At 40.6% G+C, this 17,045-nt stretch overlaps 2 protein-coding genes across 2 annotated transcripts in view; one reads left to right on the top strand and one right to left on the bottom strand.

Annotated features, from left to right (window-relative positions):
• Positions 1 to 3,878: 3,878 nt before the first annotated feature.
• Positions 3,879 to 12,038, bottom strand: slc26a2 (solute carrier family 26 member 2). The gene is made up of 5 exons (XM_084009093.1): positions 11,934 to 12,038; positions 10,055 to 10,665; positions 9,660 to 9,950; positions 8,079 to 8,527; positions 3,879 to 6,552 (listed from the first exon to the last, which is right to left on the bottom strand). Exons 2-5 carry the CDS (start codon positions 10,649 to 10,651, stop codon positions 5,724 to 5,726), a joined length of 2,166 nt encoding a protein of 721 aa, XP_083865219.1. The 5' UTR covers positions 10,652 to 10,665; positions 11,934 to 12,038; the 3' UTR covers positions 3,879 to 5,723.
• A 4,556-nt stretch (positions 12,039 to 16,594) lies between these two features.
• pde6a (phosphodiesterase 6A, cGMP-specific, rod, alpha) overlaps positions 16,595 to 17,045 on the top strand; it is a 34,162-nt gene continuing 33,711 nt past the window's right edge. The window contains exon 1 of the mRNA XM_084009378.1: positions 16,595 to 16,682. The gene's annotated coding sequence lies outside the window, so the exon portion shown is untranslated. The remainder of the gene's footprint in view (positions 16,683 to 17,045) is intronic.

Here is a 17,045-nt window from a genome sequence, read left to right on the forward strand (position 1 = left end):
GTACAATTCATGTTGTTTGTCCAAGTATCTCATGATGGTGTACAGTTTCATGAGCTTTTTTATCAGTGACAAGAACCTTCAGTGGGAAACATTAGAACCTTCAGTGGGAAACATTGGATACTAAGTGTGAAGTGTTTGGGATGGAAATGTAGGAATTATTTGGCACAAAATGCAGATATCAGTTCTAAAGCATTGCCATCAGCATCTACCCTTTTTATAGTCCCATCCATCCATTTTTCTCTGCTGATCTGGGGTTTTAGGAGGGCACTCCAGACATCTCTCTCCCAGCAACTTACCAACTGCTTCAGGGGGGACCCCGAGGTGTTCCCAGGCCAGATGGGATATATAATCCCTCCAGCATTTTATAATTTCCATTTCAGTTAAACAGTTGTTTGCGGTGTAACCGCAAAACGGTCAGATCGTTGCCACATAGACAAAACATGTCTTCCCTCGCCTTGGGCAGGGATTTACATGAATGTGGTTTACCTTGGAACTCAAGAGTGAAGAAAAACAAGTTATTCTGCCTGTTAAATCAGCATTCCAGTTGTTTTTCAGAGCAGAAGTCCCCAGGGCCAGGATCGAGTTGTGTATTTGTTTTATCTGAACAATTTAACTCTGTGTAGGATAGGATAGCAGAAACAAGGCCCAAATCCTCACCGTGGGCTTGACCTGGTAATGCCTTATTTGGATTAATTGTGGAAAACTCAAACTCAACCTTAATGTTTTTTCTCATTCAAAATGACTAGTCCTGTGGTATATGTATTGATGAGTTGTGTACTCACATTATCTCAATTGTTTCCAACTATTTTTAAACTGAAATAAGGCAACAGTCCTCTCATTTGGGTGGCTGTCAATGGCGTTGTATTGCATGCATCAGCATTATTTTTGTATCTACTTTCAAGCCACATGTTTACAATACACTTTTAAGTTGTTGCTTTTGTTATGCCTCTGGTGGCATTTATTCAAATTTGGCACAAAGTCCACTTGGATTTAAGGATGATCTGATTAGAATTTGGTGGTCAAAGTTCGCTGTGAGTATTCATACACTAATTATGACAATTTCACACAAATGTCTAATAGGATAAAATGATGAAGTGATGACATTTTAATAATAACAACCTCCTGAACTATGAACGCTGAAAAAAATCCTAACTGGGAGAGGCTGACTGCAATGAAAGCAATGGTAGAAGACAACAACTCCCATGATCCCACTGTCCTTCGCAACATCACCACTCAATCGATCTTTTGATATTCTTTTTAAACGGGAGACCTGTTGGCAGAAAATGACCTAATGTGCATTTAAGATCTCTATAGTGTTTAATAAACGTCAGGTGTTAAAATGACCCGTATTGTTATTATCATGAGGGAAAGGTGTAATGAGTTATATGAATAGCCTGATTAAATGGCTCTGGATATTGTAGTTTTCATGAGTAAGTTAAACGAAGATATGGCAATGGAAGAGCCAGGACAGACGGTTGACATTGGAAGCGTTGCCCCTTGGTCTTGGATATTTTGTCTTGATGATGTTTTATTTGGGATTTCAGAAACCCAGACTCATCTATTGACTGAACCCTCAAGGATTCTCATTAACCTTGAAACCAGCATTGACTTTTATCTGGAGCCTGCGTTTCTACCGTCCTTTGTAATTTGTCATCGAGGGTTAGCCTTATTGAGAGACAGAGACTGCAACTGGAGTTTAAGTTAGCCATGCTCACATTAAAACTTTAATCACATACACTATATTGCCAAAAGTATTCACTCAGCCATCCAAATAATTGGAATCAGGTGTTCCAATGACTTCCATGGCTACAGGTGTATAAAAGCAAGCACCGAGGCATGCAAACTGTTTCTACAAACATTTGTGAAAGAATGGGTCGCTCTCAGGAGATCAGTGAATTCCAGCGTGGTACTGTGATAGGATGCCACCTGTGTAACAAGTCCAGTCGTGAAATTTCCTCACTCCTAAATATCCTCCAAACTTCATGTGGCCTTCAGATTAGCTCAAGAACAGTGCATAGAGAGCTTCATGGAATGGGTTTCCATGGCGATCAACTGCATCCAAGCCATACATCAGCAAGTGCAATGCAAAGCGTCAGATGCAGTGGTGTAAAGCATGCCGCCACTGGACTCTAGAGCAGTGGAGACGTGTTCTCTGGAGTGACGAATCACGCTTTTCCATCTGGCAAACTGATGGACGAGTCTGGGTTTGGCGGTTGCCGGTGGCCCATAAAGACATGGATGAGAGAGTTTGGTGTGGATGAATTTGACTGGCCTGCACAGAGTCCTGACCTCAACCCGATAGAACACCTTTCAGATGAATTAGAGTGGAGACTGAGAGCCAGGCCTTCTCGTCCAACATCAGTGTGTGACCTCACTAATACACTTCTGGAAGAATGGTCAAAAATTCATATAAACACACTCCTAAACCTTGTGGAAAGCCTTCCAGAAGAGTTGAAGCTGTTATAACTGCAAATGGTGGACCGACGTCATATTAAACCCTATGGATTAAGAATCGGATGTCACTTAATATGTGAGTCAAGGCAGGTGAGCGAATACTTTTGGCAATATAGTGTACATGTATGTAATCAAACATCCCTGAAGAAAAAACAGATTTTCAACTCAATATTCCAGTACATTTGCAAAGAACTCATCTAAGTGCAGGTTGGGAATTTGTGAGCCATAACACGTGCTGCCAGTTTTTGGTTTAAACAAAGGTGATTTCAGAGGTGATGTACAGTAACTTCTAATTTGTGACATTTTCTCAAGATTATGATAAAGGGCAGTTGATTTCACTTTTAAAAGCAAATATGCAGCACTAACACAAACATTTTGAGAGTAAATAATACTTGAGTCAGAATGTTTACCGAGCAGTGTTTGTTTTAAGAATGGCTATTTGAGCAGGCCGTCCTTGTGGAAAGAAACACATACAATCTGTTACAAAGCATTTGTCTAAATCAACAGCAATGGGTACACACACTTTTAGTGCCTTTATTGTGTGTCTGTCAAAAATGAAGTCCTGTTTCTTCATTTAAAGCCTATTTCCTTTTACATTTGGACAGAGGCTCCTCCATATGATGTATTATCAACATTCTGCAGGCAGATACATGTAGGTACTAGTTTGTTTGTGGAAACAAAACACACCAACCAAATATGGAACAAACACTTCTACACAACAGATCATCCATATTTTACAACAACTTTGTGATAGATTTCAACAATCAATAGGCTAAATGTGCTTTAGAAAGCATGTTGACAGTGTTTTTCCTGCAGCAAATCATGATTCCTTTTTATATGCACTCTGTACTATGGATCTATATAAAAACATCTATAAAAATCTGCCACTACTGTTTTATATCAGCAAGAATATTGGAGAATGAAGCTATAAAAAAACACTAATTTCTTACACTGCAAAACTAAAACAAGTTCTGTTGCTTCCCAAGACCAAGTCTGAAACACAATGAAATATTGCCAATTCCTGCACATCAAACAACCTGAATCTGGGACGAGTCATACCATATTCCTCATATTCAGACTGCAAATACAGAAGGAAACAAAAGCTTTAATCATTTTATTCAAATGGGGTGATAATTATGTAATATTATGTTACGTTATAGTACACAAGCATCAGTTTAGCTTTTCCAGTGTAGTTCAGCTTCCCAGTTATTTAGTAGCAAGACAGATTATGTCTCCTTTTTATTTGATGGACATCTTTTCACATAGAACTACAGGCCGGTCCTGTTCTCTCTGATTAAGGCTTTGTTGTATCCGGAGAGACTTTAGTGCTTTGATCGCAACTATACTGGAGCACAGGAAATTAATGCAACAACCTTTATTAGAGTAAAGACACACATTTCATCTTTATCAGACACAAAAAAATGTAAGTTCTGGCATATTTTATTTTTTAATATACAATACATACACACAAAACAATACAACAAAACTATGCCTGAACTATGAATGAACATTTACCTGAGCATTCACTTTAGTTCCAGGATAAAAGCGGATAACTACTACAAACTAACTATAAAACTTTCTAATTGTTTTATCTTCACGATTTAAGAAAACAATCATAACCGTTTTATACTTTAAATAATGTAACTAGGCAGTTTTACCAAGCAGAAACAACAAAAGTAGACAACATACACTGTTGATTCCCAACAGGTCTCACTTTCCCTTTTATTTTTTAACAAAAAAATTGCTTTATGTAATAAATAAATGTAAAATTCAGTCATTGTTCTGAATTCAGGAAAGTCAGGGGACTCCATTTAAATAACGTGTGTCTATAAATTGTTATGAACGTTTTTAGTGAGCTGTGTGTTATAAATCCAGGCTGGCATCGATCAGAAAACCTGTTTAATCCACTGCGAAAGTATTTACCCTGCAGGATTTTCTTTTAGGCCTACCTGACCTTAAACACGGCCCCTCCCAAACAGCATACAGCTTCCAACAGAATGTGTGCTGTAATAATTCATGTGTGGCTTAAAGGCGCCCTGTAGAATTAAATTAAATTAAAAATTCAACAACAGAAACTCATGACTGCTGTTTGGTGTAAATCTTACATTTTCACCATTATTCTTGAAATAGAACATTACCCCCACTCTTCACCCAGCTGGAGAGCTGTATTTACCAAGCTTGGTATTAGGCATTCCCATATCACCTTCAACAAACAGATTATAGACAAACAAAGACAAATATTCAGGCCTGTCAGGTTATAAAAAAGGAGATTTGTTCCAAAAAGACACACCCACTTTAACAACTTTGTTATGATGAATAAATGACAAAGTTTGTTTAAGTTGTTGTAACAAGATGATTGTGATGGGAAGGAAATAAATTAAAGTTGTCCAGTTGCATCAGTAAAAGGTGACTGGCATTCATATATCAAACAACCCGATATGAAAACATTCATAGTATATACATTCAACAATATAGGCAAGGTATAGGCATCACTAAAAGCACTGCAGTTTGTATACTTGAAGGCTGCAAAATGGAAAGTAACCAGGAATTCTACTGGTGTTCTGCTGTGAGTCAAGTATTCTTACTTTTCTCCCCATCGGTCAACAGTCAGTGTTCATTTATGGCTTCATGGCTTTGTAAACATAACTAAAAAAATAGAACTGTATTAGAGAAAAACGCATTATGGACTACCATTATTTACAGTACATTCATGAGGAAGGCACATGGAGTTTTTTGTTTCGTTTTTGAAAATATATACAGTGTACATTTAATTTAAGAGGAGGATACTTTCAGTGATTATTTGTGAAGCCACAAAACTAAATTCTGAAATTCAGATACAGACTTCTCTTCATAACAGTATTTGTCAATGGTAAACTTTTCACTTGTTTTGCACAAGTTTTGCACTGCCACATTCACTTTGAACGGGGCATGGTACAGCAGATGTAAAAAAAAAAAAAGAACTTGCTAGTATGCTAGCTTTTCAATTTCATGGTCACAACATCAAATAGTTAGGATGGGACGATACATAACTGTATGTACTATGTAGTACTGGTGATTGGCTGTTTTTTCGTAAAAAGAGTAAACGTACTTTGGTTCAATCGGAAATAAATAATTGTCTGCAGCAGTTATGCAGGAGAGATGTAACATACTTGCCCTTGAGCAAACACTGAAGCATTACAAGGCACATAGGTAACAATGGACTTTTCTTTTGTACTATATGAGATACACAGCTCATACGTGTAAACAGATATTTGGAAAGACTAATCTTTTTAGCATTTGGTGTCATAATCTCCGTTAGCAGCTGAGAGGCTTTGGATGTAGCAGACAGCATCTGCGATGGTGAAAAATTTGTCCTCTGCTCCATCACATGCTTTTTGGCCGGGGTAGTATCCCCCTCTGTCCAGTGTGTCCAGGACTGAGGTATTACACTGGGCCAGGAGAACCTTGATTCCAACTTCTGCATAATCTTTGCGAACCTCTTTCAGAGCATTCACTCCAGCAGTATCTAAAAACAAGATGGCGCTGCAATCGATCACCAAACTGCGTAAGCTACTGGGTTTCTCGTGGAGCATTAAGGTCACAGTGGCACCAGCTTCAGCCTCGTTCCCTTTTCCTGCGCCATCCGTAGCTGCTGATTTCATGTTTGGGACTCCAGCAACCTCTACCAGCTGTTTGTTCTTCTTCATGAACTTCATAATCTGGGCTTTCTCCTTTACAGGATCAAGCCCCACACACTTGTAGAGAGATTTTTTGAACAAGCTCTGGTTGGCGTAATAGATCGGAGCCTCATATTTAAAAACGGCCACCCCATGATGTGTCAAAAGGCCGCGGTAAGCCGACAGGTCCTCATAATGCTCCCTGGTTGTAGCCCGGCCGAGCTGCAGGACCTGGGCTTTCTGGGTTCTGCCCAGGACACAGAAGGCTGACACCAAAACGCCCGTGAGCAGACCTAGCTCTGTGTTGACAAACGCCGAGGTTGCCATGGTGATCAGCCATATGGAGGCATCGACACGGTTGACACGCCACATGGCGGGAACGTCAATGAACTTTCGTAAAGCTCCTCGAAGGTTAACCAGGATGATGACCGCTAATACGCATCTGGGCAGGAGAGAGAGAGAAAGTATGAGAGGGCAAAGGTTAAGACTCAGAGACGAGCATGAGGTTAGAAGGCCTCACTTCACATTACAACATGTAAACTTTAAACTGACACACAGCATTTAAAGGCTTTTAAATTACCAATGTAATCTTTTTATTCTTAGATATGTTTAAAGAAAAACCACTGAGGGGCAGTGGGTGAGATATTGAGACAGAATCAGTTTAAGAAAGCTGAAAGCTACACAAAGAAAGAGAGAGGGGGGATAATAAGAGATACGGAACAATAATAAAACATAATCTGGCCTCTGAAGATGTGTGACATCATCAATGAAGACATTCCATGGGATCAGTGAAGCAGGGAGTGTGTTTGTGTGGGTGTGTAGAGATAACCCGTCAGCACGGAAGCAAATCGGCAGCAATCATCAGCTGCAGCCACAATAGTCGGTGATCGAGGCTCACACAAGACTCAAAAGATCTCTCAATAATAGAAAAGTCCCGTTTAACTCTCTAGATGGCACTTCATTCATTCTTTTCTTAATTCATATTTCCCCTCGTTGTTGTGTACACTTTTAGAAATCTGTATAGATGCAGGTCTGCACTACATTCTGACCTAAAGATATATGAACTAGCACAACGTCTGCAGAGCGAGCATTAACCCTGAACTATGGGTTATCTGTATTTGTCTACCCTTCAAACCTTTTTCACGGTGAACCAGATAACAGCAAGTAAAAGTACTCACGTAAACTAAAAAGAAACCGTTGAATCCTAAAACAAACTGAAAAGTGTATTTTACAGATTAGAGAGATATACTGTCCTTTACTGCCTGAATGTTTAAAGAGTGAAATGACTGAAAGATGTCAGACATTCAGAGTTTTCTCACATAAGGCCTTTACAAACTGGGCCCATTTGTTTTTTTAATGCGATTAATCCGCACAGAAATGTAGATTTTCTTTCACCAATGTATTTGTAATAAGTACTTTAACAAAGAATGCAAATATTATCATTATTATTTTTTTCAGGACAAGGACGATTTTTGAGCAACCAATCATTTTTGAACAACCAATCACGTTGTGCGGAACACACATATTCAAAATGTGCACTATAGTGTGCAACAACACAGTCGCTACATGGTCCGAATCAAGAGGGCTAACTTTGTTACTCCTTTCAACCTTGACAAAGGCCGCATGGACCAAATCCACTCCTTCCGTTCTTACCTTTCACAATAAAAGCCCGAGACATATACACGGTTACTGTTTATCAGAAGGAATACAAATAAACTCAATCAATAAAATAGCTCTCAGTTGTTTAGGCTATACAACTGTTTAGCTCTTGCATCTCTGCTGGTATGAATAGTTTTAATACAAAATAGTCACACGCAAGTATGTATCTGCTTTGTCTTATTTTGATATGGTTGCAATTACTACAAGTGAAAATGTTGGTGAAAAAAGCTAAAAGCTGATTTTTGTTTATGATTCTATTGATGCATGTTCATGTCCAATAATAATTAACTCCTTAAATAGTATGCTTACTTTTGAAGGGAATAGAAGAGCGGCGCGATAACCAGCAGCACCAGCAGCAGGACGAGGGCGCTGATCAGCCCAGATAACTGAGTCTGGCACCCCGTTGACTCCTTGACGAGGGTCTTAGTCAGCGCAGCGCTGGTGCTAAAGCAGCGGAAGAACGACGGCAGGATGTTGCAGAAGCCAATGGCGTACATCTCCTGGTTGGCGTTCACTGTGTAGCCGTGCTTCTTGGCAAACATCTCTGACAGTGAGACAGTGATGGCGAAACCAATGATGGCAATGGAGAAGGCGTCAACAGCTACGTTGGGGATCAGAGACCACATCGGCAGCTGGGGAGGGAGGAAGCCTGTGGGGATGCCACCGGCCACGTCTGACCCATAGTCCGTGTTGAAGCCGCCAAAGTGAGAAGCCAGTGTTGCAATTATCACCACAAAGAGCTCGAAGGGAATTGGAGCCTGGGTAAGGAAAAGGAAGGAGATAACAGAGTAATTTTGTTGCTCACCATTAGTTAAGATTGTGCTACTTAAGAGTACAGAGTTTATCCTGTGTACGGTGGCCTTTTTAGGCCATATTGGGGTCACTCTTGGCTTTCTTTGTTCTTAGCTCAACATTCCACATTCTCTTTGTCTGAACTGTTTTTAGCTTAACATTTTATGCCTCAGCTGACATTTGTCAGCCTCAAGTCTCTGCTCAGTTCTGCTTTAGCTCAACTGTGCTATGATGATTATACCATGGTAATGTTAGCATTAACCTCAAAGTTTAGCTGAGACTGGAGTGTTTTATAGAACCTCCCATCGCAGTCATGGGCAGATTTTCCACTCGGTCCTCAACCAAATCAACCATTAACCAACCCCAAACATCTCTATCTTTAACCCTAACATATTCAGTTTTAAGGATTAGGGGTGTCATGATGGCTTTCAAGCCTTTCACTGAAGGCTGTGTCATTGTGAGACGATGGCAGGACTGATTCATTGAGATCATCAGATCATTTGTTTCATAACCTGACAACTGTCATTTCTATTTGAAAATTCTTCTTTAAAACGACAACCTACCTGGTACTGAGTGTGATTTATATATTTTTTTTATGTAAACAGTCTTTTTTCCCAAAATGTAAAGTTCATTTAGATGGAGTTTTGATTTAGAATCAACATTCTGAGACCTCTACCAAGGATTCACTCAAACCTTATTATCTTAAGACATAACTAAAGAGAACCACATTTTTTTTGTGCCTTAACTCAACATTTCACTGTGGTGGGCCAATTATAAGTAGAACATTTAAAAGGATAAGAATCACAATTCATGTCACAATGGACAAAAGTTATGGATTGACAAAGTGATTGGCCAAATCACCATCTCCCAACACCACCCTGCTCACATGGACACACACTAATTTCAAAAGCAGAAATGAAATGAAAGGGTATGTTTAGTGCTTCCTCACAGAACTACTTCCCCTTCGAATGTAAATCTTCATTCTCCCATAACTATACTATATATAGTTTGGATGGGAACAAATGGAACAGGAACCTTTGCTTTGATTATAATCTTGGTCAGTTGTGACTAATATCTGAAATAAACCTGTGAGTTTACCTTCAGCTTGGCTTTGAAGTGCTCGTTGAGCTGCTTAGTAGGTATCAGCACCAGCAAACATAACAAACTGGTCACCAGGTCACAAATGTTGGTGTCCCCCAGGTTGCTGAGCAGGCTGGTCCAGGTCTTAAACAGAACGAACCAGCCCTGCGGCCTGGGGATCTTCAGGCCCAGAAGGTACTTGAACTGGGAAGTGAAGATGGTCAGTGAGGCTCCTGTAGCAAAGCCACTGAGAAGAGAGTCCGAGAGGTAGACTGAGACGAAGCCGACCTGAAAGATGCCCATTAGCACCTGAGAGAAAGAGATGAGCAAGAGTAAGTGAACAGGCTCCAAACTACAGGCAGGAAATTGACAGTTGAGATATTCCCCGCTATGATACGGCCCCCCTCACTTACCTGGTAAACGCCAGCAGTAAAGGTAACCGTAGCTCCCACTGTGATTGCATAGCAGCTCCTGTCACATCCCACCCCAAAACTGCCATTCCCCTGGCCAGCCAGCAGGACGGTGCTATTGGCACTTTCTGAGAGGTATCCTGCCAAAGCTAGCTCCCTATCCACAACCTGACCGACGAGCAGGCAGAGCACCCCAAAAATCCCTGCAGAGATGTGTCTAGACGTGCCGAAGCAAGCATAGATGATTGAAGAGAAGAAAGAAGTATAGAGACCATATATGGGGTCCTGATTGGCCAATAGGGAGTAGGCTATGGACTGAGGTACCAATAGAATTCCAACAATCAGTCCTGACATGGCGTCACCCAGCAGCCATTCCTTAAGCTGGTAGCGTGGCAGCCATTTTAGAATTGGGACGAAGCCCAGTATTTTGGATTTAGCTTCCTCTGCGGAGCACACGCAGTGTTTCTTTGCACAGTGTGACACAACGGATTGCCAGCTCTTGGCCTTTTCCTTCTCCACTCTTTCCAGAACAAGTGGCTGCCGCTGGTCCTTCTCGCCTCCATCTTCTTCTGTTGTACAGCAGTTATTGCCATGCGTCATGATCGAGCCCTTATCTGTGAGGATTTAAAGAGTTAAATCAGCCAAGAAGTCAAACCTGCTTTAAATAAACAACAGCTGTTTGCAGCAGGTGAAATATCAGGACAAGAAACATCTATGTGAATAGTAACTTGTCGACTCTTAAGCCTATTTCAACATTTAAACCTCAAGGAAAAAAACAAAACAAAAAACAACCATGGCACTTCAGTAGCAGTGAGGTAGAGGGTGAGGTGAAGTGCTATTGAATTTCAGGTCAACAGGCGTCGCCACGTTGCATATTTCTGAGGCACGAGGCCCGAAAAATATTTCTTCCTCTTGATTTTGAAACAAAATACAGATATGACACTTATTCATAGAATTCAGGTTATGCTTTTAGTGACAAACAAACCCTTCCTGGTAATCCCCAGTACTGATATGACCCAAACCAAGAAGTTAGCAGGAAGTTAAGCAGGAAGCTTAGGAACAACCTGTAATATGATATGCATGTATCTATACAGCATAGACCAATACAAATCATTATGAAAGCAGACTTGAACTACTTAGTGACTTGGATCTTGTTTTATAGTGAATTGACTGAGTGATCAAAAAGTCTAGGTTTCATCTGATTCTAAAGTCAGTCTTAATTAGGCCTAGTTAACTGTTTCATCAACATAAACAGTAACACATATAAATAATTGGTTATAACGTATTAACTATTACCTATTATTACACAAACCTATTATTATAGTTACATTATTACAAAAAATAAGCGTTACATATTTCCAAAACGTGTATACTGGAATAATACGTCGTCTATCGTTTAACACCTTAAACTACCATCTCGCTGCGGACTTAAAGCGCTTTGACAACTTTAACAGGACTACGGTTAAGTTGTTTCATTTCCCACGCGGGGTTATGTGGGCTGATTTTAATATAGTATTAAACGCTAACCGTTAACAACGTTACTGCGAAGCGCAGTTAATGTACTTCTGTGCATCAAAAAGTCCGACGTCACTAACAGGTAATATGTAGTCCAGAAACTTGAGCTTCCCGAACTAAAGCTGCCGCTGAATTGACGGTGAAGACAGCTGGCAACATGCGTGACCGGCGCAGCCTCAACGAGCTGACTCGGTCCAGGAGCTGCCGACGTCGATTTAGCGCAGCTATGAATGGGCACCATTGTAAACAAGTTGTCAACGTGGACACCAGTTGGAGCTGGAGTCGAATAAAGTACATTGCTGTAACAGTCTGCTCCGACACGGGGAAATAACATGTAATAGTGTAGTTAATATGTTAGGAAGCTGACCTGAGCTCGAATCCGTCGCGTTTTACCAAGTTGGTTTTAAGTTGCGTTCAGACAGCAGAGTGTCATTCCCCCTCAAATTCATTTTAAGCTGTACCTCCGTGTGCGCGACTACGTCATGGAACGTGTGCTCCGTGTCACATGACCTCCCGAGACCAAGATGGTCTCTGTGGGAAGATGCATCACTCGGAATGTAAAACAAGATATCACTTGATAAAACTCCGTCCGTACACATAGCGAAGTAATAATACAGAACGTTTTTACTTTACTTTACTATCCATACAGCGTACCTTTTAGAAAGTTACCCCGTGTCTCCATTATAGTATGATAATTATTAAGACGACAAGGAGGTTTACTTCAGAAATCGGTAACAGACACAGGAGGCTATATCACCTTTCCACAAGTGAATAAAAATCCTAAACCCTGGATTTCTTATAAAGCAATGCATCATTTCGACAGAGAAGTAGAAGCATCTGAAATATAGTAAGGTGTCAATTCATATTTGGTTAATATGAAGCTGTCTTCTCACCCCTGTTTTCTCAAGTCTAATAAGAGTAATGAGTAATTACTCCTGTAACTCATGTTATTGTTGGTAAAGTCCAGGAACAGTGAGGGCTCCTTTTGCTTTGCAACTCTCTGCACATGCCCTCATTGATTGATGGCATACAAGTGAAACCAGCTGTGTAATTCTGAAAGAGTTTATTTGGGTGTGACTAAAGACATGACTTCTGTTCTTGCTTTTTGTTATTCTCTGTCTCAGATTCCTTACAGAGGGTGTGAGGGTGAAGGATGTTTGTGGTTCATCACCACAGTGTTTGTGTGTGTGTGTGTGTGCGTGTGTGTGTGGGGGGTACATGATACAATAAGATATAGGAGAAACAAATGAATACTATGAACACTAACAATGGGGATGTGTCAAAAAAGGAGGCGTTGCTGGTCTTGGCTGCACTTGCAGTTCTGCTGTGCTTCTACCAACTAATGACAACATTTTTCAAGTCTTTTTTTAACTGCCAACTTAAATTTGTATTGCAAATTTGCATAGTAACAGACCATGTAAATGGCTGAGGATTGTGGGGACAAAGGGGGAAAAAACGGTCTGTTATTTAGGCCTTGTTTCATGGTAATTAACTTCTCCTCCATATGGTCCAAACTCCTTTTGTCTGCCATATATGGTATATTTCTCTGGTGTACATACAGCTGCTGTGTGATGCTTTCACGATGAGCTTGCATTTGTATAGAGATGGATCGCAAAGCAACTGGACAGTGCTGCAGGACACATGTCAGCTGTTGGAAGGGACGTTACCATTGGGATAATTTGTAACTGACATGTATTGAAGAGGAGTTTCTAGCAAAGTGACTTTTTTTCACAGTGAAATTAGAACATGTAGTTTATAATCCTAAAGCTCATAAAATGCAAACTAGCTAACTAACCATAGCTGAAATACCAGCCACAAGTATCATTTAAGATAGTTGTCTCACACTAAAGCTGGTCCTACCTATTATTATTTCAGAAAGGTTGGGAATTCATTGGAGCAATATCACAGTTTGGCACTCTGTGTAAACAAAGTTGATTTAAAGGATCACATTTGATCAACATTATGATCAACGATAGAGGATTTCCCAGTCAGTGCGGTAATAAGCAGCCGTTACACCGAGACCGGAGTAAATACCGGAGTCAACATTAGTGTCTCTATATATCTTTATGTATTTGCAATTGTTTTACTAAATCAACAACCAGTGGCGATACTAGCCTGTATGTCGCCCCAGGCGACCACCTCCAGAAGCTCAAACAAACAGTTATTGTGTTGAGTAAATTATTCATATTCAAACTGTAACTACAGGATGAAACAAACACATTATAGCTCAACATATTTTGTTCAAATGGGGTGATAATTATGTAATAATAATATTATGTTACGTAATAGAACATTGTAGCAGCCAGGCTGCAAATGACCTAACAGGAAGTGGAAACGAAAGTGGGGGAAGGGAGGTGATTTGAGAGACACCTGGGAGCTGAAGTGGGAGAGAGTCAGTCAAACCAAGAGAGTGGAGGAGAGAGAGAAGGATCACCTTTCCTTGGTGTCAGGCTACAATAACCTGACAACATAGCGGAGATATAAATAAGAGAAGATGGGATCGATTGAACTTTCGAGGCCCAGAATCAAATAAGATGAATGAGAAGGAGATGATCTGTTCTGGAGCGAGCTTTAAGGTTCAGAGTTCGGCCTACAGCACCGCCTTGACCTGGTTGGTTCTGGTTGTGGTCATCTTGCTTAGGATTCGGCCTAATGGAGCTAAGTTGTAGCACTCTCTAGGCTCCCCTGTTAGCTGGCCTTCCACCCACACACAAACACACACCCACACACACACACACACACCAGTTGACTTGATGCTGATTTAAGTTATTGAAAAAAGAATTGAGATGAAGACACATTGATAACTGTTGATGGATGTTTTTGTAATTGTTTCCTTGTAGCTCGGCAGCAGCTATCCGGGTATTATCATGTTTAATTATATAAATACTTATTGACAGGGTGAATTCTCAACTGTCTGGCGCCCACTTTAATTTTGAATCTGCGGGTTTGAATTTATAAATAAACCTACGCTACAGCATAAGCACTGCGTTGAGCTTTTCCAGTGTAGTTCAGCTTCCCTGTCATTAAGTAGTAACAACTCAGCAGTTATGTGGAATGAGTTAAACCTGAGTTACACTTCAGTGACTGGGAGGAAGACAGATTATGCCTCCTTTTCCTCAAATGGACAGATTCATTGGGATTAGGCAACAGGAAAAGGCCATTGAGGTGACTTCTAGAGAGAAGACGGTTGATTGAGAGTGCTGTGTCCACTCAAATTGAAATCCTGAGTGCATCTTGTGCAAAACATGAATACAAAGTTTGACTTTGCAATGACGTTTTGTAGTGGGATCAATGTCAGTTTCCCAGAGCTGTTTTAAAACAGATTAATACATGCTATTTTAAATCCCAGTGAAATGGAAGTGTTTCTATCTTGCATAGTCTGACATAATCCACAGCACGGTTAGCCACGTCTCTGTAAACTAATGCTGCACTCACAGTATTCCCACTGATGTCGGGTCAGTGCTGATGACGCGTCTTTCTTATTGGGGAGTGATCTCACATTTCCCATGATGCCCGAGGCTCAGCCCTGTCTCTGCATCTCTTCCTCCTCTGCTCCTGGGGAACCATGGTTCTCACATCCGGTAGCACCACCGCCGTGCTAACAGCTGCTCCCTGGGGCTGCACGCCGGGTCCCCAGGCGCTGTTGTAAATAGTGCAAGAGCCAGTAAGATCAGGGCAAACTCAATAACTAGTGTCCATAGTGCACAGAAAAGTCCAAAAGTAGTGCACAGAAAATGAAGAAGAGTAATTACACATAAAATGTGCCACAAAGCAATGACATTAAACTGTGAGCAGGAGCTGCTGCAATATGTGGCCGCTGGTGTGATGCCACCTTAGATTTACATGTAGTGGATAGAATAAATATCGCTCAGTAGTTGCCACAGTTCGCCTCATCTACCTTCTTAAATATTGTGAGTTAAGTTTCTCATTATTGCAGGAGGGTCTGCTTCGTCCCAGATTGTGTGAAATATTTCATAGACGTAGGTGCTTGAGTTCAGAGCTGCCTTCACCGAGGACTTCAGTCGGGATCTTTCTGATGGCATCCTGGACTTTGATCACACCTGTGTGGTGACACATGTGCTCCATGATGGGACGCTGTGGCATCTGGTGGCTGGATCCATCTCAACAGTGGTGTTTCAGTTTGGTACTCCTGGAAGTGTCTCCATCTAGATGGTTTCTTCATCCCCCAGTTTGGAGGGGGGCGTTGGCTGTGTCTATACACAGCCTTGGTAGTATTGAGTCCCAGCGCCGGGCAGATTCCTTATGAGGGTTCCTCCCACACCGAGCAGCCGTCCCTGACCTGACTCGTAATGTAGAAGTAGATGGAATTATGAGTTGTTAAGTAACTTGCTAAACAACAAAGTTTGAAAATGACCAAAAAAACAATTTAAACTTCTTCCTGCATATGGTCCAAGCTCTTATTTTCTGGTATATATATATTACTCTGGTGAATGCACAGCTTCTGTGTGCTGCCTTCGTGATGATGATGATGATGTGTTGCTGCTTACATTTGCATAGAGATGAACAGCAAAAGGACGTGACAGTGCTGCCTGAGTAATTTCCTAGCGAGTTTCTAGCACAAGGAATTTTGAAATGAGAAAGTTAGAAAATGTAGTTCATAATCCTTTACCATAGCTGAAATACTAGCCACAAGTGTAACGTAGTTTACAAACTGGAGGACAATTAGTATCTGCTAATATTTCTGCCTCTTGGAAGTGAAACTAAAACCACATCCATTAAGAAAAATCATTATTATATATTATACCTTACTCCTAATGTGTTTTGTTTATCTACCAAAAACAAAACATGCAAACAAGTGGTTGTTAGATCTTTGTGTACCGTTTATGACAGATTTTAATTCAATAGTCTATGTGCCTTTAGAAGTCATTTCATTAGGAGTGTCTTGTAGTGAGACAGAGGAAGAAACCCCAGGTTGTCATTAAACATTGGAAGGTATCATAATCCTAGTGTTGTAATTGGATACGGGCTTATGTCCACACATGACCATTTAAAACCATCCTGGTAATCCCCTTTCTTTTCTCAGACACCTGCAGATTTGGTTAGCAGGACAGAGGGGTTACACACTTTGCTGGAGACAATACAAGGACTTGAACAGGTAGGACTGTTTACGTTTATTATCATCTGTGTGGGACACAGATGTCCGTTGACCTTATTGATGAATTTATATGTGAAGTACCCTGGACAAGGAAGGGACAATATATAGTACAGTAACAGAGGGGGTAGATGACGAAAGTGCTCAATCCAATCAAACAATCTTTAGCATTGGCAGGTTAAATTCATTGTCAGGGATACTTTGTCCTTAACATTGATATTAAGACGATTCTAGAGGATTACACTCAATTTGTTTTAATTACAACCAAAATATATGTTTCTTATGTTATTAAAAAATAGAATGAGCATAGATTAATTAATATCCAACATTAAAACCAGTGATGAGGTGAAGAATTACTTAAAGAAC

This window comes from Eutrigla gurnardus (genome assembly GCF_963514095.1).
Source record: "Eutrigla gurnardus genome assembly, chromosome: 5".
Lineage (NCBI taxonomy): Eukaryota > Metazoa > Chordata > Actinopteri > Perciformes > Triglidae > Eutrigla > Eutrigla gurnardus.

Bases quoted from the DNA above. Each gene is read 5' to 3' on its own strand.
- slc26a2 (XM_084009093.1), bottom strand. From the start codon at position 10,651: ATGACGCATGGCAATAACTGCTGTACAACAGAAGAAGATGGAGGCGAG. The intron at 9,951-10,054 runs GTAAGTGAGGGG...TCTTTCTCTCAG, and splicing joins TTACTGCTGGCGTTTACCAG to GTGCTAATGGGCATCTTTCA. The intron at 6,553-8,078 runs GTAAGCATACTA...TCTCCTGCCCAG, and splicing joins CTCTTCTATTCCCTTCAAAA to ATGCGTATTAGCGGTCATCA.